This window comes from Sitophilus oryzae, unplaced genomic scaffold, assembly GCF_002938485.1.
Source record: "Sitophilus oryzae breed Bouriz unplaced genomic scaffold, Soryzae_2.0 scaffold_1711_pilon_pilon, whole genome shotgun sequence".
Taxonomy (NCBI): domain Eukaryota; kingdom Metazoa; phylum Arthropoda; class Insecta; order Coleoptera; family Curculionidae; genus Sitophilus; species Sitophilus oryzae.
The window spans coordinates 1-27640 of NW_022146404.1; the positions used below are offsets into that span (position 1 = coordinate 1).

General features: G+C 32.5%; 2 protein-coding genes and 1 long non-coding RNA gene across 3 annotated transcripts; 1 reads left to right on the plus strand and 2 right to left on the minus strand.

The window, feature by feature from the left end:
- Positions 1 to 1253: 1253 nt before the first annotated feature.
- Positions 1254 to 4750, minus strand: LOC115881282 (zinc finger protein 239-like). The gene is made up of 6 exons (XM_030898700.1): positions 4655 to 4750; positions 4406 to 4605; positions 3016 to 3233; positions 2808 to 2960; positions 2521 to 2751; positions 1254 to 1458 (listed from the first exon to the last, which is right to left on the minus strand). Exons 1-6 carry the CDS (start codon positions 4671 to 4673, stop codon positions 1269 to 1271), a joined length of 1011 nt encoding a protein of 336 aa, XP_030754560.1. The 5' UTR covers positions 4674 to 4750; the 3' UTR covers positions 1254 to 1268.
- A 232-nt stretch (positions 4751 to 4982) lies between these two features.
- LOC115881274 lies at positions 4983 to 5183 on the minus strand. Its single transcript, XR_004050016.1, has 2 exons — positions 5119 to 5183; positions 4983 to 5062 (listed from the first exon to the last, which is right to left on the minus strand). It is a non-coding gene; the product is annotated as an uncharacterized LOC115881274 (long non-coding RNA).
- A 1220-nt stretch (positions 5184 to 6403) lies between these two features.
- LOC115881284 (bcl-2-related ovarian killer protein-like) lies at positions 6404 to 27170 on the plus strand. The gene is made up of 7 exons (XM_030898702.1): positions 6404 to 6479; positions 21393 to 21544; positions 22144 to 22248; positions 24013 to 24183; positions 24689 to 24843; positions 26059 to 26205; positions 26741 to 27170. The coding sequence occupies exons 2-7, from the start codon at positions 21433 to 21435 to the stop codon at positions 26876 to 26878; spliced, it is 828 nt and encodes a 275-aa protein (XP_030754562.1). The 5' UTR covers positions 6404 to 6479; positions 21393 to 21432; the 3' UTR covers positions 26879 to 27170.
- The last annotated feature ends 470 nt before the right edge of the window (positions 27171 to 27640 follow it).

Sequence of the window (27640 nt, forward strand, 5' to 3'; positions counted from 1 at the left end):
TTTTTCAAATGGGACGAGGGTGGTTCATTAGTATATTTAGAAAAAAACATTTTTTACGAATAATTTGATACCACACACCACACACTTAGTTTTTCGAGTCAAATTGTTGTTACATTACTCTAAATTAAAGTAAATTAAAGTTTAAAATGCTATTTTTTTTTAATTGAAAATGTCAAAAGTTGACATATGCTATTCATTCTATTCAGAATATCATTTTCTATCAAATGAAGTAAAAAAAAAAATTTCCGGTGAAACTGGAAGTGACAGATAAGAATTGAATACGTCAATCAATCCTAATTTATGCCATATACTAACATAACAAATCTCGTTTTTTATCTGAAAAAAAATAAAAAAGTTATAGGGGTGAGCCACTTTCGAGATGTACCCGGTATATATCATTTTCAAAATTTTATTATTTGTTAAAGAAGCATTATTCGACGTTATAATTTAATACAAACACATTAGCGATTAGCAGACACTTTTATATTCTAAATAACGTCTTTTAGTTCATATCTCATTAAAAGAAAAAACAAAAAAACGTTAAAAAGTTTAAAAGTTAAATTTCAGTTAGCAACTTAAATAAAAAGTATACTTGATAACAAATTATAATTTATAACATTGATTTTCAGTGCTATAGTCTGCCCAACTAGAGGATTCCCGACACTGATAGTGGATCCCTGAGCCGTATCTGTCGTCTGTCATTTTTTTGGATGTCGTCTGTCGAAATCTTTCCCGAGTAGTTGAACAGGCAGCAAATTAAAAAAATATGGTATTTAAGATAATTACCAAAAATAATATATTTCCTGATAGGCCAGAAAGCGAGGATAAAAATAGGGTATTACCTCCGAATTCTTGACACCCGCGCCGATTGACGTGAAATTTTAATAGTGAATAGAGATTGATAGAGATATATGTAAGAAACAGAAGTTAGATAGTAACGATGTGCGTTTTCACCTTGGGGGTGAGCGCCACCCCTTCTCAGGGGTGGAAAATAAATCACCCATTGCAAAAACCAATAAAGTAGTTTTCTAAGTAAAAATGTTCTATAACATTTTTACAGAAAATTAATATTTTTCGAGTTATTTAGGATTGAAAATGTTAATTTTTTTATCTAAAAACTTCATATTTTTCTGCTATTACGCGTTTTTCGCAAAACTCATTAAAGCAAAAATGAAGCATTTGGAATAACGAATGGACTCATTTTGTGCAATCACCCCCTGAAATTTGGCCGCACATTTTTTCAGCACCCTGTACTATAATAAAAAAAGTTAATACAAACCTGTATGTCTTTTGCGATGTAATTTCCACTGGGATGAGGTTGTAAAACTCTTGCCGCACAAATCACAACAAAACGGTTTTTCACCGGTGTGAATTCTTTTGTGCTCTAGTAAGTTTCCCTTTTGCGAAAATGTTTTATGGCAGATATCACACTCGTAAGGTTTTGTACCTTCATGCCATCTAAAAATGTTGAATAGGTATGAAGATTTAAACAATGGTAAGTAAATTGGAGCAATGTAAATAAAAATAGAAATAGTTTTATGTTGGTAATACTGAGAAGTGTCAAATACATAGTTGTCTGATGATTAAATTTGATATCACAGAGAATTTTGTACAGCGACTGACCGTTATTGCTGTGTATCAAAATAGACCGTTCAGGGAAGTCGTTTTCTCAGCTACTCAGCCGCTATAGTTTATATATTTATTATAGTTTGTTGATACGCCCCTTCCTTTGTCTTTTTATTCAGTGGATCTATTGAAGTGAAACTTCCTTACGCGCGTTGGGAGTAAAGATTCAAGGTCATGACACACGAGCTAGCGTCAGAAAAAGTGGTAACGATCGGAGGTTAAGATGGAGCGTGATATGATATTTTGACGACGTTTCATGTACTATGAAACTCCATCATCAATGGCGAAAAAATCGTCCGATTTAATGGGTCTTTGGAGCGTCGTAACTCAAGCCCTATGTGAGCCAGGGGGACCGAAACTCGGAATGTAAAGGGGCTGAGAATCAACCTTTAAATGGAATTTGGTATATCGATGGATTGGACCAAGGCCAACTTGATCGTGTACGACACGTATCACTGCTAGTTTTGACGTAAGAAACGTCAAAGTGTTATCATCGTCCGATCGCGACCAAATTCGGTGGGGGCTAGGCTATGTGAGCGACGGTGCACACGATCCCACCTTGCAAAATTCGATACGACGCGCGACGTTTCGTTTACATCTTCATCAGAGAGGGACTAAGGATTTAAGATTGAAGAAAAATGTGGGTTGATTGCGGCATAATTGGGGACGAGCTACAGGATAACGCACTCGACGTTTCGAACCGATGCCTCTAAATTGACAAAATCATCAGGGATTTTTCTTAATTACGGGTCGATTGGAACTAAACTTGGCACGTGGATAGAAGTACTCGAATTGAGTCCCCACACGGACAGACAGACAAATGAAAAAAGAAGTACCACTTCAATTATGCGCACATAGTGCACAAACAATTTTTTGTATCAATTCAAATCTCACCTTAGATGAATAGTCAGCGACGTCTTATGTCCAAAGCCCTGCCCACATATTGGACAGATAAATCTTTTGTGCCGTGAATGAATAATTTCGTGGTTTATCAGATTACTTTTCGTTTTAAAAGCTTGAGGGCAAGCACTACATTTATGCGGTCTTTCATCTGTATGTACCAGCTGATGCCTTTGGAGCAACTGTCTATGCTTAAACGTCTTATTACATGTATTACAAATAAATCTAGAGATGGACAATTTATATTTTATTTTTTGACTAAATTTTTTAAAATATTTTACCTTCGGTTGCCGTGCTCTGTATCTTTATGGTAAACGACACTGCTGACATGATTGAAAACTTTATCACATTGGTCACAAGAAATCTGATCCAGATTATCTTTGTTTTTATGGGAAATCATATGATATTTTAAACTATAAGCATATGCAAAAGTCCTGGATACAAACAAAATATATTATTAAAATATAATCTTAGACTATGTCTTTTTACCTTTCACAAATATCACATTTAAATGGCTTTTCACCATCATGAATTGCCTTTATATGAACCTCATAACTTTGCTTGCAGGAAAAATTCTTATCACATTTAGGACATTTAAATTTGTTCTCATCAGTTGTATTTTTCTGTTCTTCTTCTGTGGTTAATAAGTTAGAAGTCTCTTCAATATTGTTTAATTTGTTTTTTTCATCTAATATTACATCGCCATTCTTAAAAAAAATAATACATTTAATATACTTACAGGTTGGTCCTCCGTTCCAAAAAAAACTCTATCAGATTTCTGCACCAATCTTTTTTATGATAGATGGAGTGGTATCGCACATATTTTAACAACATTTTGTCAATATACAGGATGATTCAAATATATTTTTTAAATTAAAACTGAATATTTTTAAAGGGAATACTATTTTTTCGCTCAGCGTGTTTGCCATAAATTCCAATTCTAAAATACCATACTGTCATATTTATTGATTAAATTATACTTTATCCTCATAGTATATGACTATTTAATTTTTTGATTATGTAATGGGCACTTTTTTTACTCACTTGTTTCGTTGAACTACCTGAATCCATTTTTGCTTTTGACCAAATCGGTGTGATAAAGCTGAGAAGTTGCAAAATGTTGTTCCGGGAGAGTTATATAAGTGTTATTGCACCCAACAACCACGCAATTATGCTATCGTGCTTTTCGTGTTTACATTTTTTCGGCAATTTGATTATCAATTGAAATTGTCACAATATAACGCGTCGCCCAGTTTGGGTTCTTTTTCACTTAATTTTCATTACCCGAAACAGCGTTACATCACACAAACTTCGTACCTGAGATTTTTATAGTTTCAAGAACTGCACTGGTAAAATACAAAAATACTTAAATATATGATAAACCCACGATTTTAATATTTCAATGCCATCAACAGGACCGGTAACCCAGAGTGCGTGAAATACAGAGCCGGAAGGTTTCGAGTTCTGCCGTACCAAGCGCTGCTGTCGAAAATTTAAAAATAGCCTGAAATGCATCAAGCCCAACTTTCGAAAATTGACCACTTTTAGACAAAATTATTCACACATTATTATAGCACTCCAAAAATTATAGAAAACAAATTACTTGTAGATATTTAATTGAAAATATTTTATATAGAGTACTTTTTAAACTACATGATATATACAGGGTGAGTCAAAAACTGATATTATTAGAGTAGTTGCATATAGAGCGAGGAAGATTTTTTCAAACGCGCTCGCTCACTATTATCTACTATCTTAAATAGAACATTTATTACCTGCAAATTCTATAAAAAAAGATTGGAGCAATAAGCTTAAACCAGAAAACTGATATATTTTTTTCTGCCTCATGATTTAATATAAAAAAAATAGAAAACCTTACACAACTGTCTTCCTGAGATAAAGCAATACCATGATGGTTAGTTTCTTTTTGATGATTCAAAATAATATCTTTATTTTCACTTCTCACTTGGCAATTTTCTTCTTGGCATGCATACATTACCTTATGATCTTTTCTATGTAATTCATATTGATCCAAATGTAGGAACTTTCTTGAACAAATATCACAAGTATACTTCATTCCTTAAAAAAACTGTTGCAGAAATTACAAACAAAGATAAATAGTTACTACTGTTCAGTTTCCTTTTCATCCTCTTTTTACTTGATTTTCTATTTGAAAATACTGACTGTCCTAAATCTTGTCCCTCTGAGCTTAGTATTTTTCCTATTTCTAAGAATAGTCTGTAAATGTTTTTTCTAATCCAGTAAAAGCTACCTCTTCAACCTCATCCAAAACACCTTCCTTTTTTAAAAAGTGATCAAGCTCTGCACCCTTTCAGATATAATCATTATTATAATTATAGCAATTCAAAACATGAAAGTATGAACTCAATGAACTGTGGTAAACACTGGCCCTACTTCCGTAACAATCGCTACATTCGGCTGGAGCTCTTATTTTCTTTTTTTCTATCATTTCTAACAACTGTTTCGTGAGTATCATCTTTAGAATTGGTCTCAATTACTGAGTTTGCAATCTTCTCTGAAAAGTAGTAAAAAATAAATTTGTTCCACAAACTACATACTAAAAATACTAACCAGCTTCATGACTATTTTCTTGTTTCGATGGTTTTGGAGGTCTTCCCGTTTTTTTTTGGTTTACCCAGCCCGTCGGCTTTTAGAACTAGTTCATGTTCTGGAGAAAATAACGGTCCTTTGCTATAAACTGAAGCAAATTTCAAATAAAACTTAAATTACAATATCCAAACACAATTATCTTTGTATAATAAATTTTTCCCCATTTTCATCAGTTTGTATGGTATATGTTTCAACACTAGCATTGGGATTGTGATGGTGTAATGCTGAGTTCCTTTTCCTTTTCTTCCCTCTCGAGTAAATCTTGTTCGGCTTTTAATAAAATCCTGAATTTATCTTGACCTTCAATAATTAAATCCATAAATAGTTTAGTTGTTTCTAATTGTATGTGGCACCCAGGACATATTGTTTTAGGTAGAGGATCTTCTTGGGTTACCTATAAAAAGGAAATTTGATATAAAAATTTTGCCATATTTTAGTTTAAACCTCCCGCCTATATAAAAAAATTATATCGGAACTGAGGTAATCAAATTCACTACTTAAATATTTTTTAAATATACCTTTAGAGGTAAATATCTGTTTATCAAATTACACACTTCTTCGGAATTATCATCGCCTGAAAATAAGTTGATTCCGTTTTCATTTTCTGTGCAACATAATCTACAATATGTAGAATTAAACAATAACTTTTCAACCTCCATCTTAAAATTTGATTAAAACATCTTTTGACTCATTTCCATTGCTCATTTCCCACTATTATTTTTTTGACTTTGCGTTGACGTACAGATAGCGTTTTTTGAGTTGCCTATACTAAAAAAAATATTTTCGCGCTTAAACTGTTTAAACGAGACTTTTTAATATCGTAGATGTATTTTATTCTTGACTTTACAATAAAATATGTATTTAAGTAAATTATTATTAAACCAACATATAAAAAAACAAACAATTTGAGCTGTTTGACATATAAATAAGTTTAAAAACTAACAAAAAATGTTTATGAAAACAATTAAAGAAAACATTATATCGTGTCCGTTGGAAGTAGACTTAAATGTTGAACAAAACGTTGATGCATATTAACCTGAAATACTCGAGGTTCATAATCAGTTACAGCTGTACGCTTTTTTCAATGAGTTTCAGTTTTATTTTACATGGTATAGTTTTGTTAAATATTTTTTCATTGTAAAATAAACGCGCGAGTATAATGTGTACATTAGTACAGGATCTGACGCCATACGCGATGGTCTGTAATAAAAATATTTCTATCGTAAATTGTGTAAATTATTATTAATTTTAAAGGATAATATAGGAGTGAAACATGTTGGAACGTACAAAACGTAAATTGTGATGTCTTTAAAATACTAAAGGTAAAGTAACCTGTAATTTATGTCGTTATTAATAATAAATGTATATTGAATAAATTATTATTTTATTCTACTTAGTTTAAAGATGCTACTGTAAAATTACTAATGCAAAATATATTTCTTTCTTTCTATTTATTATTAATAATAATCAATATTACGTTAGTTAATATAGTGTAACAATTTGGAAAATAACAATCGCGAATATCTGTTATAAAAATACCATTAGAAAAATCTCAAATTTACATATATTGTGGGATATAGAAGAGGAATCAGTAGGTACTTTTTGAGTCCCACAACCCTTAAAGGGTAACCAGCCGTAACCACCTGCTTTATTTTATTATAAACCTGTATTGTGTAGCACATTGCCGAAAAAAACGTATTTTAAACACCGAAATCTGAAAAACTAGTTTTTAAGATATCGGTATTTAAAAATAAGCAACATTTTAAAAAACTAGAAAATTTATACATTCTCTTAAATAGGAAAAAAAGCTAGTTCCCTTTGTAATTTTCCAATATGTTTTTTTAGGTCTTCCTGGCAATATTTTTTTGTAAGAGATATTATTTGCTACTACTTTTCAAATTGCCACCCTGTATCTTTTCTTAAAATCATACGTATTCATAGATATATCTAGTAAATATTATGAGGAAAGTTTTTCAATTACATGTCTATGTTTATATTTTTGCCTCAACTAATAACATAATATTCCAAAGAGGTAGAAGTTCATATTTGTTCATATTCTATGTATTAATAAAGATATACGCGGCTTTTAAATCATCTCAAAGCACTTAACAATATTTCCAAACAATTAAGAAGCAAGCGATAAAAGTCACATACAAATGGTCATAAAATTTTATCAGTAGACTTTTGTGTATGAACTTATTTACAAATTTACATGCAATATATTACATCTTTAAGAGTCCTATACCAGTATTTGGCAAAATTAGTTGTCAAATAACGTAGCCAATGAATTTTAAATTGTTTGGTAGTGTTATTGAATCCAAGGAAATGTGTTGCTTAATTTAAAACAATTAATCAACGGAACACGTACGTTTTGATGTTCCATTATACTATTCGTTGTTCAGTTAACATTCTTTTTAAGTTGAGAAGAAACCAGTGTGTGTGTGCAATACAAAATTGATTTTTTATGTACCAGAACTTAAAAATTTCCAAAAAAAAAAAAAAAACTATTAAAATTATTTTTTTAAATTATTATGAGAAATGTACACCTCTATAACTTTTTAATTTTTTTTTAATTAAATAAAACGGGATTTGCATGTTAGTGTACGACATAAATTACGATTGAATAACGTATTCAATTGATCAAAACTTTTGATTTTTAACTGAAAAAATAAAAGTTATGGGGGTGAGCCACTTTTGAGGCGCACCCGGTATATATCATAAAATCAGCCACGAAAAACATTAAAGGCCGTAATATTTTTCGTGGCTGATTTTATTAACATATTTTTTTATTAATATTTATAATATTTAATAATTTTTCAATAACATAATATTTTTACTTTATACAATATGATGTAATAAAAACGATGTCATAGTAGGTATAGATAAACTACAGAGATAAACCATTTTTGCTTACTACATCAATCGCTAATGTTCTTGAGACTGCTAGCTGATCCTCCTGTTTAAAGAATATTTTAAAATAATACCATTGATAGATCATTTCTGAAAAAATGTTTTGGACATTTTACTTGAACAGAAATTATATTTACATCTACTATGACGATCGTTTTTATTTCATCTCATGTTATCGACCCACTTAATATTTCTGTTGTATGCACTAATAATATTGAACTTGTATATTGGCATTAGATAAAGTTTTGTTTGTGCTGTTAGTTACTCATTATATTACACTTACTATCACATTAGTGTTCATTTGAAAAAGATGGGATATGACGATGCCAGATATACAGAGCGCTCGAACGAAGAAGAACAGAAAACACAGAAAAAATCCGGTGGTTCTCAAAATTTAAGCAGAAAATCATTTTTTTTTAATTTTTAAAGTAAAAAACTTATTTGAAAAACGATAAAGAGAAAATATGTTTTCTTTTTTTCGAAATCTACCAGCCCAGAAAATATTTGCACTTATTTAAGACCCACTCTGTGTAGAAATTAGGAAGGAAAGCTCTCATTTCTAATATACACGGTCGGTAACGCTTTGCTTTGGGTGCCAATTTTCGTGTGTACGAAGAGTACAGTCAATTTGTCAGTACACGCATAATACATTCCGACTCAAGACTTTCTGTTGCCGACAGGGTATAGTTTACTGAAGACTTTTATTAAGCCTATTAAGTTTACTTTATAAAATATTTTTTGAATAACAAAAAGTAGAAAAGATGGCTTGCGGGGAACTGGAATTAGAAGAAGAGTTAATATAACTTATTTATTATGATATTATGTAAATATAAAGTAACAATAACAATAAATAATAAAAAAAATGTAATAAATATAACAAAATTTTCAAATTTTTAATATGACCAATATGCTAATATTGTATCTTAGGCGTATTTCTTTTTATAACATAAACAACATGTTAATAAAAGAAATAATAAAATGCCTAAAGAAACTCCGACCAAAATGATGTTAGTGTAAAAGTCATACAATATCGATGATTTTGACGTTTGTATAGTTTTTCTATTTACAATTGGTGGTTGAACTCGAAACACTAGTTCAGATTCCCAGTCTTCAATTTCATTGGAGGCATTTTTTTGCAAGTTTTCATGAATTTGCTCGTACAATTTAACGGTGGCTCTTTTAGTTTTTGTTCTTCCAGATGTTTTTTCTTGGCAAATATCGGACTAAAACAAAAAAAAATTATTATTTATATATTAAGGTATTATTAAATAAATAAAAAAGTATATTTTTTAGCCTTTCTTAAAAAAAATATTAAAAATACCCGTTAACTGTCCTGAAATCAAAACTATATTAGGTATTTGGTTTAGATGGTCTGCACTTACTTTGCTATAAATATGGTAATCGTAAATCATACAGGATGTTCAAAATTCTTCGCCAAGCTTTCTAAAATATAAAATAATTTTTCTTCGTTTTTTTTTAATGGAACACCCTGTATATTATTTTTTCAATAGATGAAGAATTAAGAAATGAACATTTTTTGTATTTAGTGCATTTCAAAATTCTTAATGGTTTCGCAGATATTTGTGGTTTTATATTTTATATGGCATTTTCCACAGTAAATTTTTATCAAAGCCACCATAATTTTTCTCTCGTATTTTACCGTTGAGAGAGCCATATGAAATAATACTACGTGTACAGTGCGTCTGTCCGTTCTGTAGCTACGGGGTATCCGCGAGAGGGGAAACGATATTCTCTCGATGTTTTTCGTAAAAAATTAGAGGACACGTCCCATCAATAAAAATTCGACAAATTTGCAAGTAGCCAATAAAATGAGTGGGCGGAGCGATTTGCGGTGACGTACTCGTCAAGTCGACGTATAAAATATATAGCTGTAATGTTTTTTGTCCGCATTCCTTTCATAGACACAGATCCAGCAGACGCACTTTATCTGCGAAACCATTAAAAATTTTGAAATACTTTAAATACAAAAAATGTTCATTTTTTAACTCTCCATCTAATAAAAAATAATATACACGGCGTTCCATTAAAAAAATAGAAAAATTATTTTGTATTTTAGAAAGATTGGCGTAGAATTTTGAACATCCTGTATGATATAAGATTGCGATATTTATAGCAAAGTTAAGTTTAGGCTAGATATTATACCTAATATATATTAGTCCGTCTAAAAAGTATCTGGAATTTTATATTTTTCCTAATTTTAATGTATTTTTTTTCTGTAACACTCTAAGACAACAGTAATCCATCACGTAGGTTGTGCCGATAGTAGGCTATGACCAAAATCGCATGGCAACACCATCTCTTAAATATTGTTGATTGTAAACCGGCTTAAGATTTGAGAAATAATGTCGCAAGTAAAAAAAAGAGAAATGGTGGAATATTTGTATAGAAAAAGTGTTCGAAATGTTAAAAAATTAGTGCAATTGACTAAACTCGGAAAAAGTGCAGTATATGAGACAATAAAGAGGATAAAAAATGGTACAGATATAAAGCATGGATCAGTTCCAGGGAGACCGCGTAAGATTCGCGAAAACAATTTTAACGCTATAGTGGCATTAGGACGACAGAATCCACGCCTAGGGTTTCGCAAATTGACAGACAACAGATTTGGAAGTCAGCGAAAATTAAAAGTGTGTCCAGAAACCGTCCACATGTCACTGAAAAGATATACAGGCCCGGCAATGGATCTCTAGGCATAGGAATTACATGCATTGGAATGAAACGCCTATAAAAAGTCTATGCTTAAACAGAGATGGACAACAACTTCCCCGTTTCCACTTCCACTACGACTGTCTACTTAGACAAACTCCAATAAGATTTTGGAAATTCCGCCACCTCCCATCCACTCATGATACCCATCTCCCTGCCCTTTATTTATCGCCATTATTTTATTTCCCTTCCCGCGCCCCCGCACCTCGCTATTCCGACTACCGTCAGTTCATCACAGAGTTGCCAGGTCTACCGGTTTCGTCTGTAAGCTACCGATCTACCGATTTAAAAGAAAAATCTAACGATATATTCAACTGCGTCTTTAGTTTTTACAATAGAAGCACTTTTAAAAAGCTGACTTATTTGACTAAAAATTAAGCGACTGCCGCGTTGGAATCTGTATAATCTGACTTTATTATTGTTTCATTAAATTTTATTTAGTAATAACACACATACAGGTCATCGTTCTGTCTAGTTGCAGAGTTACAGAGATATTCCTAAAAATCCTTTTACTCCTTATTAGGCGCGGTCCTTGGGCGCGGTATTGGCGACATGCCCGAAGAAGTTGATATCTTTGAAAAGATTTTATTTCATTCATCTACTAAAGTTGAACCCATATTTTCCCCCAAAAAATGTAAACAAAAAACAAAATTTAAGTTAAGAAACAACCTAAATTCGGACAAATATTTTAGTGATTTTCCCGTCAAAAAAATATATTAATATGAAAAAAAGAGTTGAGAGTTGCTACAGCTTTCCCATTGAAATGAAATTAATTTTAGATATCACTGATCAAAATTTGTATTACAAAGGTAAAAGCGACTGCTACACTAATTTGTGACTGCTATCCCTACTTATTATAAGTTTTATATGTTTTTATTAATATATTAATATTATTTAATTCAATATTTTTTTAATATCACCATAATATACCTAGCTATTTCCAATTCTTGTTATATTTATTATATTTGTATTTTATTTGAGTGATCTATTATTACGACACATAGGAATGCTAATTTTGGAGTTAAATATTATATTTTATTTCGTTTTTGTACTTTTAATTTTTGTTGAAGATCTACCGAGAATTTTGTTCTCGTATGGAATTATAATCTAACAAACCCGGCAACCCTGTTCGGTTACTCCTTATAAAGTTTTTCGGCCCTGAATTCCTTTGCCACAGCCGCGGTTTTTGTCAAGCGCCGCCGCCGACCGACTGTGTCGGGGCGACTGCTAGGAAGATCGCAACAGTATTGCCATTTCATAGAATTGCACTTGCTATTTTAGAAATGATTTCAAAGTTTTGCATGTTACTTTTCGTTTTAGAAAGAAGTTATGTGCCTAGAGAAAACATTCTTAAAATTGTTTCGTACTTTATTTAATATTTCATTAAGTAGGCAAGATAATGGGATTAGAAGATTTAGGACTTTGACAAGCCAACATAATTTCGATTTAATTGAATGGCAACATTGCCCGTCCTGTTTCTATTTTTTCGATTCTGTTCTATTAGTAGGCGGTAGCCCCACACAAGCGTCTTAAAGACCTTCGCCTGGCGCCCCTCTCGTAGGGGCTCTCTCGTCGTATCACTTCTATGATCACTTCCCTGTACGATGGTAGGGGAAAGACACTTTATCCGTCTCTGTTGCACTGCAGTGTATTTGCAGCCTTACCATCTTTTTTATCGCATTGAAAACCTCCTATTGCTAATATTCCTTTGCCAGCAGTGTATAAGGCTACATATCAAGAAAGCCAAAAAATCAAGGTTTTTTTAAAATAATATTACTATATCTGTATCGATAATAAACCAGATTCCCTAACTACGACTCCTTATCCAGCCCAATATGCACGTGCAGCCAATTAATTTTTGCGTTAACAATTCCTTTAAATTTATTGAAGTTAATTTTCGTTAATTAAACGCATGGAGTGAATTATATGTTAGTTCCTAATGTGTTTATTTGTGAATGTTTTCGCAATATTTTATTGTTTCTGTAATTGATCGTTTTATAGTTTTTTTTTTTTTTTTTCTAGATATGGTCGAATAAGTGACTATTTCAAATTCACAGTAAATACAATTATGATAATTTATGGAAATCATTTAGGTATAATAACCTGCTAAAAGTGTTTAGTTATTTATTCGAGACCTTTCAATTAATTTTAAAATATTAGCATTTGCAGGAAAATAGAAATATTCAGATAAAAATTATTTTTAAAAACATAACTTATCTGTATAAAATTAGAAATTATATCTGCAGTAGATATCTATTATTTTCTGTAGCATCTTAAAAAATTCTTTTATATAGTTCTTCTCATGTAACATTTTCCATCACGCCTTATTGTCAGACTTAAAGCACTTGCTAAACCTCATACGTTAAAATACAGAATCTATAGCTACGCAAGTTCAATCAAAATTTGAATGTTTTTAATATATTTAAGATAAATATGTGAAATAAGAAAAGTGGGTTTCTATTTGAAAAAAATGATCTATGAAAAGTTTTTAATTGCTTAATTCCATGACAGCTACGGCCATACGGCTCATATACTCATAATATGATATTAGAACAATTTAACTTTTGAAATACATAGCCTCTTCTCGTTATGTCACAGTGGTTGTGGCAGGGTTGTGGTAATCACTAAATTTGACGTTTAGGCTATACCATTTCTTTTGACAGGCAATTTTTTTCGTCCAAAAATTTTAAATATTTTTTTCTCAAAAACGGTTAATATGTTAGGGTTAGGTCTAAGTTAGGTATACCGGGTGCGTCTCAAAAGTGGTTCACCGCTATAACTTTTTTATTTCTTCAGATAAAAAAACGAGATTTGGTATGTTGGTAAATAACATAAATTAGGATTGATTGACGTATCAATTGTTCTCTGTCACTTCCTGTTTCACCGGAAATGACTACAACTTTTGATTTTTAAATGGCACCCTCGGTTTTTTTTACTTTATTCTATAGAAAATGACATTCTAAATAGAATGACATATCATATGTCAACTTTTGACATATTTGCTCAAAAACAAATTGTATTTTAAATTTCAATGTAGAGTGCCATGGCTGTGTCAAAAACACTAATTTTTAATCAAGGAACCTTGGAAAAATATATTTGATCGTCTAATATTTTTAGTGTCTTGTCCTGGCCGGTTATAAAATACCCAAATCGTATTTTTAATCATATCTGAATTTTTTCAAATGGAACGAGGGTGGCTCATTAGCATATCTGGAAAAGGCATTTTTTTACGAATAATTTGATACCACACACTTGGTTTTTCGAGTCAAATTGTCGTTATGAACCGCATGTTTTACAATTTGAAATAAACTATATGCGAAAATGTCACAAGTTGACATATGATATGTCATTCTTTTGAGAGTGTCATTTTCTATCCAATAAAGTAAAAAAATAGCGAGGGTTTCATTTAAAAATCAAAAGTTGTAGTCATTTCCGGTGAAACCGAAAGTGACTGAAAGCAATTGAATATGTCAATCAATCCTAATTTATGTCGTATACTAACGTACCAAATCTCGTTGTTTTATCTGAAAAAATAAAAAAGTTATAGGGGGTGAGCCACTTTTGAGACGCACCCGGTAGAGTGTTAATATCAAAATTTATAAAAATTTACAGAGAATTTAAGTATGTAGTAAAAAATAGGGGCACCCATTTAAAATAAGAAAGTTGCAGTCAACTTCCGGCATTTCCGGAAATGCCGCCGTATTAAAAGTATTTTCAATCGATAGATCTCGTTGTGAAACAATGATGTGCAAAAATTTCCGATCTAGATATTGCAGTTCCTTAGAAACTTCTAACGCACGCTGAGCCTGGAACACCCCTGTATAAATGCAAAATTTGTGTAGTGACTATGTATTGAGGTTCAATCTTACCTTAGAACAATCTCTTGGGTTAAGACAACTATGCATTTTTCAAAGATAATACAATTTCTGTCTCCCTTGTGGGGACTCTTGAAACAAAAAAAGCTCTAAATATAAATAAAAATACTTTGGGTTACTCAATAATATTGGTAAGTTCTGAAACTTTTACCTAAAAATATAACTCCAGTAGTCAAAGGGGATACTTTCTGGGGTTTCTTAGACATATACTTCTCATCATTGAATTGGATTACATCCATTTTCCGTCTAAAAGAATGACGGATTTCTTGGATTGAAGTCCGGTTGCTACTAAAGAGCCTAATTGACTGCTTTTCCACCCTTAAATCAAATCCGAAGTTTTAATGAAACTTATTAAAGATCACTATAATCCACCAATACCATCTTCATCGTTTACCACAGCTCTTAACAATAGCTCCTCTCCAAGATCTATCACGCTGTTCAGGTTGAACGGTTTGGTCAAAAGTGTTGTTGCTTCCTGGTGGTCTTTTTAAATATGGATATGCGAATTTTCAAATCATTCTGAGAACCTCCAGATGCTATATGATATTCTGATTGATTCAAGGCGAATATTTGAACTTAAAAGAAAGATATTTTAGATTAATTTGGCAACAGTTTTGTCTGCAATTTTTAAACTTGTAGGGAGTTGGGGTCGTTGAAGGACTACTAGAGCTATAATTTAAAATTATTTTCATAAGGTCATAGTGTCATAAATGAATTTTTTTTTAGAATTTTAGAATTTAGAATGAGTGGGAGGGGGGTTAATCACTTCGACCTTACAGATCCATTGTGTCCCCCTTTCTTGAATCATAACTCATCATACAGTCCCAGGGCTTTGACAAAAGCCAGTATCTGGGACAGTTTTATAGAGGGTAGTTCTCCATCTCCAATATCAGTCGTACCAAAATTCATGGCACGAATGGTTGTCGTCTCGGCACTCAGTGATGAGGTGTACTGGTGTTTCCCCATCTTCCCCCACAGAATCTGCATTCGCCATTTCTTCTTAGTTTCAATCTACTGAGGTGTTCATTGAGGAGACAGTGTCCTGTTAAAAACCCCGTGACAATCCGAAGATTGTTCTTACTCAGACCCAGGAAGATCTGTGATTTTTCTTGATCATAAGCCCCTCAGAAACTTCTTCGAGTGTCTTAGACCATTGCAAGATTTGGCACCCCAGGTTGCGGATGGAATCTTCCAAGTTCTTGAGTTCCGCCTTGAGTTGGTTACCACTTGGAAAGCAGAACGGTTCTGGTCCAGTTAGTGGAGTGTTCGCCCTTCCTAGCTAGATTATTTGCTTTTTTTCATTGCCTTCTATCCCTTGGGTGAGCAGGCACCCAGTGTAGGAGGATTTTGTTTTCTTTGCCTAATTTATTCAGCTTCTATGCATTCTTTGACCAATTTCGAAATTGATTGATACTGAGTTGATCGCCTTTAATGCTGCTTGACTATCAGACAAGATGGCTATTTCTTGTTTCCGATTGTTCCTATCTAAGATAAGTTGTACGCATCTCTCGATAGCGTAGATTTCTGCCTGTAGGATACTAGGGTAAGTGCCCATTGGTTCGGAGTAATCACTCCGATCCCTGTTCCCGTATTGGTTTTGGAAGCATCAGTATACCAAGTTATGGTATGGTCTTTTAACTTCTGGGCAAGCGTTTCGCTCTTCCAATCCTTCTTATTGCTCAATACTACATTGACATGTTTGTCAAAGTTGTACGTTCTTGGCATATCGTCCACTGGGAGTTGCAGGAGTGGTATTCCCTTTTTGAGGGTGTTCCAAGCCCCTGATCTGACAATTCTCCCAGTACTAATTCCGTTAGTGACCATTCTAATCATTGTCGCATTGGCATATCTACCAATGACAATGTGCAGTGGTGTTAGATCTAGAATGACCTCCATTGCTGCTGTTGGACAGGTTCTCATGGCTCCTGTGATGCAAACACATGCTAGTCTCTGGACTTTGCATAGGTTTAGCCTTGCTGTCCGTTGCTCTAGTTTTGTGTGTACCAGGCAACTGCTCCATAAGTAATCATGGGTCTTACTTATCATGGTATACATCCAGCGCAAAATGTTAGGGAGCAGCCCCATCTATTTCCGGCCAGTCTTCTGCATATCATGAGAGCCTTTATGGCTTTAATGGTAGTGTTCTTAATATGCCTGTTCCACAGGAGTTTACTGTCCAGGGTTATTCCCAGGTATTTAACTTCCTGTGTTGGCAGTATTTCCTTTCCATCTAGTTGGATTCTTTCCAGTTTTTCAGACTTCGCCTTCTGGTGAATGGCACTATCGCGATTTTGTCTGAGTTGATACTCAGCCCGACAGTCCTACACCATCTCTCAGTGATATGGGTCCTCTTTTGGATAATATCACACAAGGTGCCTTCATGTTTCCCCGAGCGATCATGACTATGTCATCTGCATACCCAATGCAGTGTATTCCCGCTAGAGTTAATTCATCTAGTAGTTCATCCACCACCAAGCTCCACAGCAAAGGTTAGGTTACTCCACCTTGTGGAGTTCCTTTGCGTTGTTTTAACAGCTACAGTTTTGGTGCCCATCTGAGCTCTGCTGTTCGTGTTGACAGCATTTCCCAAAACCAGCGAATAATAGTTCTGTTCACCCCTCTTGTTTCTAGAGATCGCCTGACCACCTTATGTGGTATATTGTCAAACGCCCCCGCAATATCCAAGAAGGCACAAATTGCTGTTTCTTTGCTATCCAGACTTGTCTGTATTAGCTCCGTTAATTGGTACAGAGCAGTTTCTGTGGATCTGCTCGTTCTATATGCATGCTGACTATCATGCAGTGGTTTAACCTTTAGATGATTTTCTCCAATATGGTTGCCAACTACTTTCTCCAGCGTTTTTAGTACACGAACGATGTGAGACTAACTAGGCCTAAATGACTTGGGTTGTCCAGTCAGTTTTGCTGGCCTATTTTGGGTATGAAGATTACTTTTGCTCTTCTCCATGTGGTTGGTATATATCCCATCGCTAGACTGCTTCTTGTAATGCTTAGTAGATGGTGAGTAGCTATTTGCTGACCCTCCTTTAGAAGGGCAGGAAAGATCCCATCCACTCCTGCTGCTTTATAGGGCTGAAAGGTGTCGATCGCCCATTTCAGCTTTTGTTCTGTTATTACTAGCTTGGCCACTTCCCAATCTTCCCTGCAAGAATTGTGGGGTTCAGTGGGAGCTACATAAGTATCAATAGGTATCATAGGTCATAAACGAATAAAAATATTAAAGTTGTATTTCATTACAAGGAACACAAAAAAAGATATAGAGGATATCTTTTTAGTTTCTACGATTAAAATGAAGGTAAATTTTATTAAGGTTGCCCTCTAACGGACAAACGAAGCACTTTTGTATAAATGGAAATTATGTGCAATTAACTTATTTGGATCCAAAAAATACGTAGTTGTTCTATGTCCACGAAATATTAGAACTCCCTGTATATTTTGGAAGTCTACTTTGAAAAAATAAATTCTCCAAAAATTTTTTCTCAAAAACTATGCGTTGTAGCGTTTTTGTACAAGTGACAAAAAATTTAGTAAATACCAGAAGGATCATTTTACGAGAAGAAAATCTGTCGTCGGTGGAGTTGGAAAATATTTATATTAAAATTTATGTAAGGGTGGGGGTAGTTTTTACCCTTCACGTACTTTTTCTTAATTTTTCTGAAAGCCAAATGTTAAAGCAAAACATAGACATCCAAAATCTCATTCAAATCGAAACAACGGTTCTCAAAATATCTGAAAAAATGTGTTTATTTTTTTAAAGGTTGGTGCCCTCTAGCGGACAAACGAAGCACTTTTGTATAAAGGTAAATTGTGTCCAATGAACTTATTTTGATTCCAAAAATACGTAAACATTTAATGTATTTCATTTGAAATACTTAAAATAGTCATATTTCAAAAACCGTTCCGTATTGATTATAATTTTATTGTGTTTTGAAGATAATGTTATATTGATTAAAAAAACTATAAAATCTATGGAAATATAAGTTTAAATTACCCTGTATATTGACAAAAATATTGTGTGAAACTATTGTCACCTTGCCCGCAATATTTAGAGATAGGAATCTTTAACAAAAACCTGATATAGAGATTTTTTGAATAGGAGTTTGAAACAGTAAAGTTTTTTGAAAAAGGGATTATAAATAGCAAATTTTGAGAACAAATATACAAATAAATATTGCTGAAAGAATAATGACATATAATTTACTTACAGTATTTTATTAGTTCCTAACTTAATATGCCTAGTTTTGCTAACCACTCGATCCTGAGGTGTACACATCAAAGTAATAATTTTATCTTCCGGTAGTCTCACTCCTCTCACAGTAGGCACCCTTAAAGTTGCACACATGTTAAAATGACTTCCATCATTTTCATTTCTTCCTCCATCGTTTAAATTATCTTTCGAACATCGTTTTACACCACATCGAAGCATCGCTTCGAAATTGTTCAGATTTATTCTAAACACGTTTTTTCTTCTGGTTTCTACGCACTCTTCAGTCGATTCTTCTATAATAGGATAACATGGAATAAGTCCATCCATTTTAAAATCCACACGAAAACTGGACCCTTGTATACAGGACATGCTCTGAATTTGAAAAGCAGGTTGGCCGTAATCAGGTTTTGGAGAATTGCTTGGGGATGGAAAGGCTGGAATTACCACTGAATCATCGTCATGAAGTGTGGGTGGTAATAAAGGTGGAAATATTTCATTACTAGGAGGTGGAAGGTAGCTTGTTGTAGGTTTAGGAGGTAGATAATCTTGTGAAGGGGGATCGGAAGTTATTACTTGAGGTGGTACATCGGAAAATACTGGAGGAACGTAAATAGGAGGTGAAGTACTTGGTTCGTCAAAATGGAATGGAGGGTTGGGAGACTCAGGGTAGAAATATCCTGGAAATTGTCCTGAATCAATTTGAACGAATGTGAAAGTCGTTAGGAAAAGAACAGAGAAACTAATAGTAAAGGCCGACATGTCTTTTACCACCTTTTACCTAAAAGTACCTGACTGTTTCCCAAAAAAATTCAATGGTCTATATAAGTGACTTAAAATGTCGTGTTAGAAATCTATGTCCAACCTGAAATACGTGATTCGTGTAGATTCGGTTTAACTTATACAAGGGTTTTGTGAAAAATTACAAAGGATAGTACAATTCTAATCTCCTATGCCGCAACCTATCAAAAACTAAAGTTTTGTCATATAAAAGTACTATACTACCTTTTGTACTTAATAACACCACTATTGACGTCGTGGACTCTGTAAAATTCTTAGGACTTGTTGTAGACAACTCGTTAAATTGGGACTTGCATATCGAAGCTTTATCAAAGAAACTATAAGCGCTGCCTGTTTTGCGCTAAGATCAGTTTCTAAGGAACTTAACTTATCAACCTCTAGAATAGCCTATTATGCCCTTTTTGAGTCACATCTTCGTTATGTCCTTCCATTCTGGGGTACTTGCTGCGCAACAAAATTTGATCGTATTTTCAAACTTCAAAACAGAGCAGTTCGATATTTATTGGGACTGAACAGTAGAACTTACTGCCAGAATTTCTTTAAAAATTTCAAAATACTGACTCTTCCTTCTTTACTCATTTTTGAATCCGTTTGCTTAATCCGCAAGCACATCTCTGCTATTCCCGAAAGGCCATCTCACAACTATCCACTTAGGAATGCCGAGCACGATCTTAATCTTCCAACCCCGAGCTCAGAACTATTTAAAGGCTCAATACAATGCCAAAAAACGTACAATTATCTGCCTTTGAATATCAAGTTGCTTTCATTCTTTTCCGCATTTCGCAAAGTTCTACGCCGCCTACCGAAATTTCTTCTTTACGATGTGCTTGTTCCTTCTTTACGGACAACTCAAAAGGTGCAAGGATATTTTCCACAAAAAATTAAAGGGGATTAAGCATGCAGAATCAGGAGGGAAGGAAGCAGCCCACAATAGAACACAATAGAGAAGAATTGTAAACTCGTGGTTACAACGAGTTAAGTTAACAACGACAAGCAAAAAGTAAAGAGGCAACAAAGTAATGAGATTTTTGAATGTTCAGAGTAAGGAAGAGAGAGTCACAGAAGAGAGTTTCAGTCACAGAAAAGTTCATGAAAGAAAACGCCTTGCGTAACTATCTTCTGATGCGTGTCAAATACCCGTCAGCGAAAAACGGCTTCTTTAAATTTACGCTTTTCCCAATGAGGTACCCAGTGGATAACCCGGGCTTCCAACTATTTTATGTTGTGGTGCTTGGAACCACACATGGTTTGCATGTCTGCAATATGAGACTGGATTGTGTCACTCCTTTGCGTAATTTTTTTTTCCAAAAATTGATTACACTAAAAGGTTGAAGACTTGAGAATTATATGGTATTAAAATATATATTTTGTAAAATTTGCTTTGAACAGTAACAGAACTAAAAATATAAATATTACCATAAAAGTTGGTTATTATAATATTTCACCAAAATTTTTGTAATAGTATGTAATTAAAAACATATAATTTTAAAACCAATATTTCTAGACAATCTTAAAACCCCGGTATATTGACTTTGCACCCACAACTTTAGTTTACTTCTATTCATAAATAGCATGTCAGACAAGTGAAATTATATTGTTTTCATTGTGGAATTAATGAGGTTATTCGAACATTTCCTATTAACGGTTTTGAAAAAAGTGTGGATTGCATAAAATAGAAAAAAATGTTTTATTATTTAGCACAAGAAAAGGATAACTTGAAGACAAAATAACCATCCTTATGGAATCCTCAAATTCTAAAGTGGTGGAGCTGCCTCGGAAACTATCTCATGGAGTTTCTAGGACTCGAAGGAAGTTGAGCATTCCGGTACTTTCGACACAAGGAGCACCACGTAAGGTTTGAAACATAGAGTAAGATTTAAATGTATAAGGGTGATATATAAAAATATACCTAGTGACAACAAAATGTTGCACAGGATACCGTTTGTTTAATTTTTGAAACTTTGCTTAATGATTTGAAACCAGTTGTGTTTTGTTGTGTTTTTATTCATTGGAGGTTTAACCGAAGTGAAGCGTGAAATATTTTACATGCCACCTTGTATTTTTACATAATAGGTACAATATGATCGAGAGAAACACGGTGTCAACGATGGCTATGAAATAAAGATCGCTGTCATTTTATATATAAAATTATATGGGGAATGTCATCGATCGTCATTTCCAAGCCAACTGGACGCCGCGGCCGCGTCGTTTTCTTTTGATACAGTATTTATATTTATATGAAATGAATTAACTTTTCATAGAATATTTAATATTTAAAAAGGATTTCTTTTCTCATCCCATTATAACACATTTTATCTTATTCGTCAATTTCTTCCTGGGAAGGGTCATTACCCCTTCCGTATATGCTCTGGTACATGCCCCTGCTCTGTGATCATGATGACTTGTTATCATTATAAAATTATTCATTATACATTTTTTATGTTTTTAGCAACTGCTGATCCACAAGCAGCTTTTAGACGAAGGTTTAGTAATGTGGGGGACGTAGTTTCCAGAAAACTTTCAACTACAATTGGTTGGAGGTCAAACGTTAATGGTTAGTATAAAAAAAATGTAATTCTCGAAATATTCTTGTACCTAATTTTCAAACATATACCTATTGTACTGCGCACCCTGTATGTATATTATACATGGTGAATTAACGATTATGTAATTAGATTTCTTGTGGGCTCTAAAGTATTCAAATAAATTACGTATCTTTTTAAACTAATTACACGAGAAAAAAAGCTGAAGCTGAGAGCTAAAGTATAAAGTATCTATGGTTTATTGTTTAGTTCAGAGGTAAATTATGTCTGCAATTTTTTTAATGTTGTCTCTGACTTGACCAATTACTGGTTGGATAGACCGAAAAAAAAAATTTTAGTTTTTTAAATGGAATATAATTGTTGCAAATTTCCAAGTAAATATAAGTTCAAAATAATATACGTACATTTAGTTAGAAATTTGCCTGTATATCTAATTAATAATGCTTAATTAATATCAATAATATACCTATCTATACAGGGTGGCGTCTCTCATACGACGCGGAGGCTCCAAGGAGAGTCCTTCAAATCCCTTCAAAATTTAATAATTTCAATAACAGCTACCTAAATTGTAATTTACCCTGTATAGCCTGATATAAAATTTGGATTAAAAAAAAGACCCTAAAATTTATACAGGGTGAGACAGGATTAACATTGGTCACTTTTAAAAACAAGTTACTCCTTTATTTTAAATAGAACACCCAGTATATTATTCCGATATTCAATGGAGAATTTATATATCTTCAAAATACTAAATATTTCTAAAATTTATATCTGCCTATGTTGGTTTATCCTAAATTCACAGTGTTTAATAAAATAATATAATAATTTAAAATACTCTTTCTGTTCAACTCCATATATAGAGTTATTGCTAATCTTAAAATGCGGATTGTGTGGTAAATATAATATATTTCTAACAAACATAAATAAAGTAAAGAAAGTATTTAATAATGTATATAGGTAGATGCGCTACTAGAACAGCTAAATAAAATTCATAAAACTAACATATCATAATTATTGTTGACAAGTAGTAGATAATAAATGCGGGTATGAAACTATAATTATTTAGCACTCTATGAATTTCATAATTAATTGATTTACCTACACGGTAATTATATATAATTATAATTACTCATACTAGTAAAAAATCATATTTCATGGTTTTAGTCCCAAAACAAACAGTGTCACGTTCTGTAAAGGAACAATTTTTTAAAGTGTCTTTCTAAGATCTTTAAAAAATTCGCTATAATTCAAATCTTAACTCAACGTTTCTCCGGATTTATACACTTGCTCAAAACCGATAATAAAATAATATATAAAATCCCAACAAAAGAGATGTCAATCAAAACCGACTATAAAGGTGTTTAAATTTGGTTGTCGTGATGTCAATTCCGTGTTTTCTGTATGAATATAGAAATATATTATGAGAATAATATATTTCTATATTAATAATACCAGATTCATCCAAAAATAAATTAAAAACTTCATAAAAAACTTGAGGAGCGACAATATTAGTGAATTAAAAAAATCTTCAATAACAACTAACAAATTCCTAGAATGACTATAAATTTATCAGTAATTTGCGAGTCGACAGTGGTCTACAGGGTATTCAAATCGATAGAAGTAATGAAATAAAAATAAATATTTTAATCGATACACATATGGTTGGCTGTGAAACTGTTAGAATATTATTTTTTATCTTTTCTATTATATTTAATCTTGGAATATTAAAAAAAGTTACACTCTGTTACATTTTATAATAAAAGGGTAGTTTTTAGCCGCACCCCCTAAAGAAATCATAGCCGTTGGCAGAGCCCTTTGTACTTTGTACGTAAGAACGAGACTAAAGAAAGCCGGATTGTTTAACAAGAAATTAGGACTGACAAGAGTAAGAAGCGCTGTGGGATCATTGGAGGGATGCAGCAGTATAGTCAGAGAAGTATTTCCAGGTAAACTTATATTAGAAATGAACATTATAAAGTGTGTGCATAAAGAACATTGTCCAGATACGAAAAGATTCTCATAAAGATTTTACTTATAAAGAAGACTGCTTTCTAGCAAACTAATTGCCAACAAGTTAGGGAAGATTTCGACAAATGACATCCAAAAAATGACAGAAATTCAATTTACTTTTTTTTTTGAGTTCCAGTTGGCATTAAGAGGGTAAAAATTATTTTTAAATGGTGTAGTTTAAAAATCGAGAAAAAAAAATAATTTTTTGGAAAGACTAGAAGTCTACCTAGAGATTGACCTCGCCAAAATCATCATCGATTGTTATTCCGCAGCCGTCTTTGACGCCGTTTTTTTTCGACCATACGGTATTTCAATGTTGACAAGTGTATTCCTAGTTCTATTAAGGATGCAGATACTTTTATCAAGAATACAAATTTCTGGGAAATTTAATATATTTATATTTATCTTTATGGTGTCCAATATTATTGTTTCTTTTTCTAGGTTTAGCATGTGCGGGGCAAGAATTAGAAAGAATGCACCCGAAGTTGTATACGAAGATATTTAGACATACAGGTCCACCATCAGCTGATGGTAATGCTGGATTACTCTTGGCCATAGGACATCACATTTTAAGGACTGAAATTACCTGGGGCAAGGTATTCCTGTTTTAAATAATTGTAAATTAGGAACATAAAAATCACAGTCTATTCATTAGACAGCCAGTCGACTTCGCTAGTTTTTGGTACCCACGCTTCACCTGCAGCGCCTGTACTTGACTTGATAAAGTGTTTTTTTTTAAATTTCGGAGAAATGGTAAGGACTTGAAAATGTTTCAATATAAAAACTGTCCCCTAGCTTTTAGCTACTCTATCTCGGTTAATATTGATTTGAGCAAAAAAAGTATAGAGTTATTTTTTTTGTAAAACACGCTGCTTTGACGCTCTACAACTTTTATTTGAACTTTTTTTCTCTTCTATACTTTTTTCCTGAAATTTTGAAAAAATCACTTTACTACCTCATCTAAGGATATAACTGTATGTTTTAGGTAGCAGCAGTATTTTGTATAGCAGGCGCTTTAGCTGTTGACAATGTCAAATCACTTTAATTATTTATTTCACCTTTCACCTCAACCCTTCTCGGGGCTGAATTAAAGAAAAACTTTCACAATTCGTTTTTAGATGTTTCAAAGTAACTTATATCAAAAATTCAAGTTTTTACCGAAACTTCTTAAGATAAGCCAATATCTAGATAGGTACGCAGAATACCATGTAAATGATTGTAAGTCAATTGGCTACCTAACGAATAGACTGCAATGTGCTCAAAATATATTAACAACAATTTAACCAAAGAGAACAAAAAAGTTTTGCTCGCTGTCAAGTAGTTTGTAACTAAAGGTTACATTATATCGTATAATCGAAAAAAAAAACGGCGTCAAAGACACCTGGGGATGATAATCGATGATAATTTTGGCGAAATCAATCTCTATAGATGTCATTTACTAAAAATTGATATAGGATGTGTCAATTTTTAGTAAATGATGTTAGAATTAACACTAATAATAGAAAAATCAAAAAAGGCTAGAAAGTTCCCACATACACAAATCTATTTCCAAAAAAAAATTTTTTTGAATTTGAAGTAACACCATTTAAAAATAATTTTTAGTAAATATAAAAATAAATTACAACCTTCTTAGAGCCAAATGGCAGTAAGCGCCATTAAAAAATGAAGAAGAGTACGGGCCAAGTAAATGATGTCTAGGGCTTGACCTCGCCAAAATTATCATCGATTGTCATTTCCCAGCCGTCTTTGACGCCGTTTTTTTTTCGATCGTATGGTACTACCTCATCTAAGGATATAACTGTATGTTTTAGGTAGTAGCAGTATTTTGTATAGCAGGCGGTTTAGCTGTTGACAATGTTAGACAAGGACAAAATGATCAATTACATGTCATTTTGGAAGATATGACTGAATTACTAGAAGATAATATGGCGTATTGGGTAAATGCAAATGGAGGCTGGGTAAGCAATAAATACAGTTTTTTTTTATCATAAAGTATACTTATAATTTATCCTTATTCTACGTGTAGAATCAATTTCGTATTGATTTAAATTAATTATATAGTTTTCTACAAATTGTATAACTTTATGATATTTATATACAGGGTGAGTTTTAAATAAATACAAATATTTTTAGGGGTTTCAACACCAGAAACACGTCTATAAGGTTTTTTCGCGAAACATTTTTTTGGAAATTTGAAATAAAATCTGACAATATGGCAACATAGGTAGTAGATTAAATTTACAAGAAAGAAAACTCAGAAAAGAAACAGTGGTTCTCAAAATTTAAACAAAAAAAATTTTTTTTGGAATTTTCAAAGTAAAATAACTCGGTTATTTTGGACTTTGGAATTTGGAAAATGATAAAGAGAATATATGTTTCTTTTATCGAGATCTACCAGCCCTGAAAATATTTGTACTTATTTAAGGCTTACCCTGTATATTACTATAACAGGTATACCTATATATTTTTATGATTTGTGTGTTTTGATTTCAGACAGGACTAAATGCCCATTGCCGTCTTAAAAACCAAGAAGTGTCAGTGTCAGAATACGTTACCTTATTTGGATTTGTTAGTGTTATTCTGCTAGTCGTTTATTTTGTTGTTAGATTTTGTATCAAGTTTAGTGGATAGGGTGTGGACCAGAAATGCCAAACTAAATTATGTACTTAGTAATTTAGTATTACGCCTTAATTAGTATTTTTAAATTATATTTAAGATATTTTACATTTACTGTATAGTTTATCATGCATTACTTTATTATAAATTTATAATTGATATATCCTGGCGAATTCATCTATTTCTAAATAAATTTTATACATTAAAATAAAATATATTTTTTAAGTGTTTGACAAGATCAAATAACGAAATCAGAATATTTTGAATGTAAATATGCCAAAGATGGTATGCCTTCTCTCGTTTTGTCAGTGTTTAAAATGCAAGTCTATAAGATATATTTTATTATTAAATTTCAAAGTAATTTTTCTTCGCCTTTTTTTTTAATAAAGTACCCTGTATGTTATTATTTGGTGTAGGTTTGAAAAAATTAGCATATTTGTATTTGAAATGTTTAACTGTTTTCAGCTGTTTTGCAGTTTTTCGAGATATACATGGTGTCCTAATAAACTACTCAAAACAATTAATATCGGATACTTTTTAAAAAAAATATTAATTTGAAAAACAAGACTCTTTGAATTCCCTGACTTACGATTTTAAATAGCATGGTTTTTATGCGCTGACCTGTAATTTTTAGTCGGCCGACTATTTAGTTGCAAAGTGTAAACAATACATACTTATGAAGTCGATCGGCCGACTATTTGATTGCATTGAGCGCGGCTCCATAAGGATATATCGGTTACAAATATACAACTAAATAGTCAGCCGATTAAAAATTGC

What these genes read in the sequence shown, in the direction of transcription:
- LOC115881282 (XM_030898700.1), bottom strand. An exon ending in AAATGTGATATTTGTGAAAG is followed by an intron (nt 2,961 to 3,015) that starts GTAAAAAGACAT and finishes GTTTGTATCCAG; the next exon opens with GACTTTTGCATATGCTTATA. An exon ending in ACAGAGCACGGCAACCGAAG is followed by an intron (nt 2,752 to 2,807) that starts GTAAAATATTTT and finishes GTCCATCTCTAG; the next exon opens with ATTTATTTGTAATACATGTA.
- LOC115881284 (XM_030898702.1), top strand. Translation starts at nt 21,433, where the DNA reads ATGGAATCCTCAAATTCTAAAGTGGTGGAGCTGCCTCGGAAACTATCT. An exon ending in AGTCAGAGAAGTATTTCCAG is followed by an intron (nt 24,184 to 24,688) that starts GTAAACTTATAT and finishes TTCTTTTTCTAG; the next exon opens with GTTTAGCATGTGCGGGGCAA. An exon ending in TAAATGCAAATGGAGGCTGG is followed by an intron (nt 26,206 to 26,740) that starts GTAAGCAATAAA and finishes TTTTGATTTCAG; the next exon opens with ACAGGACTAAATGCCCATTG.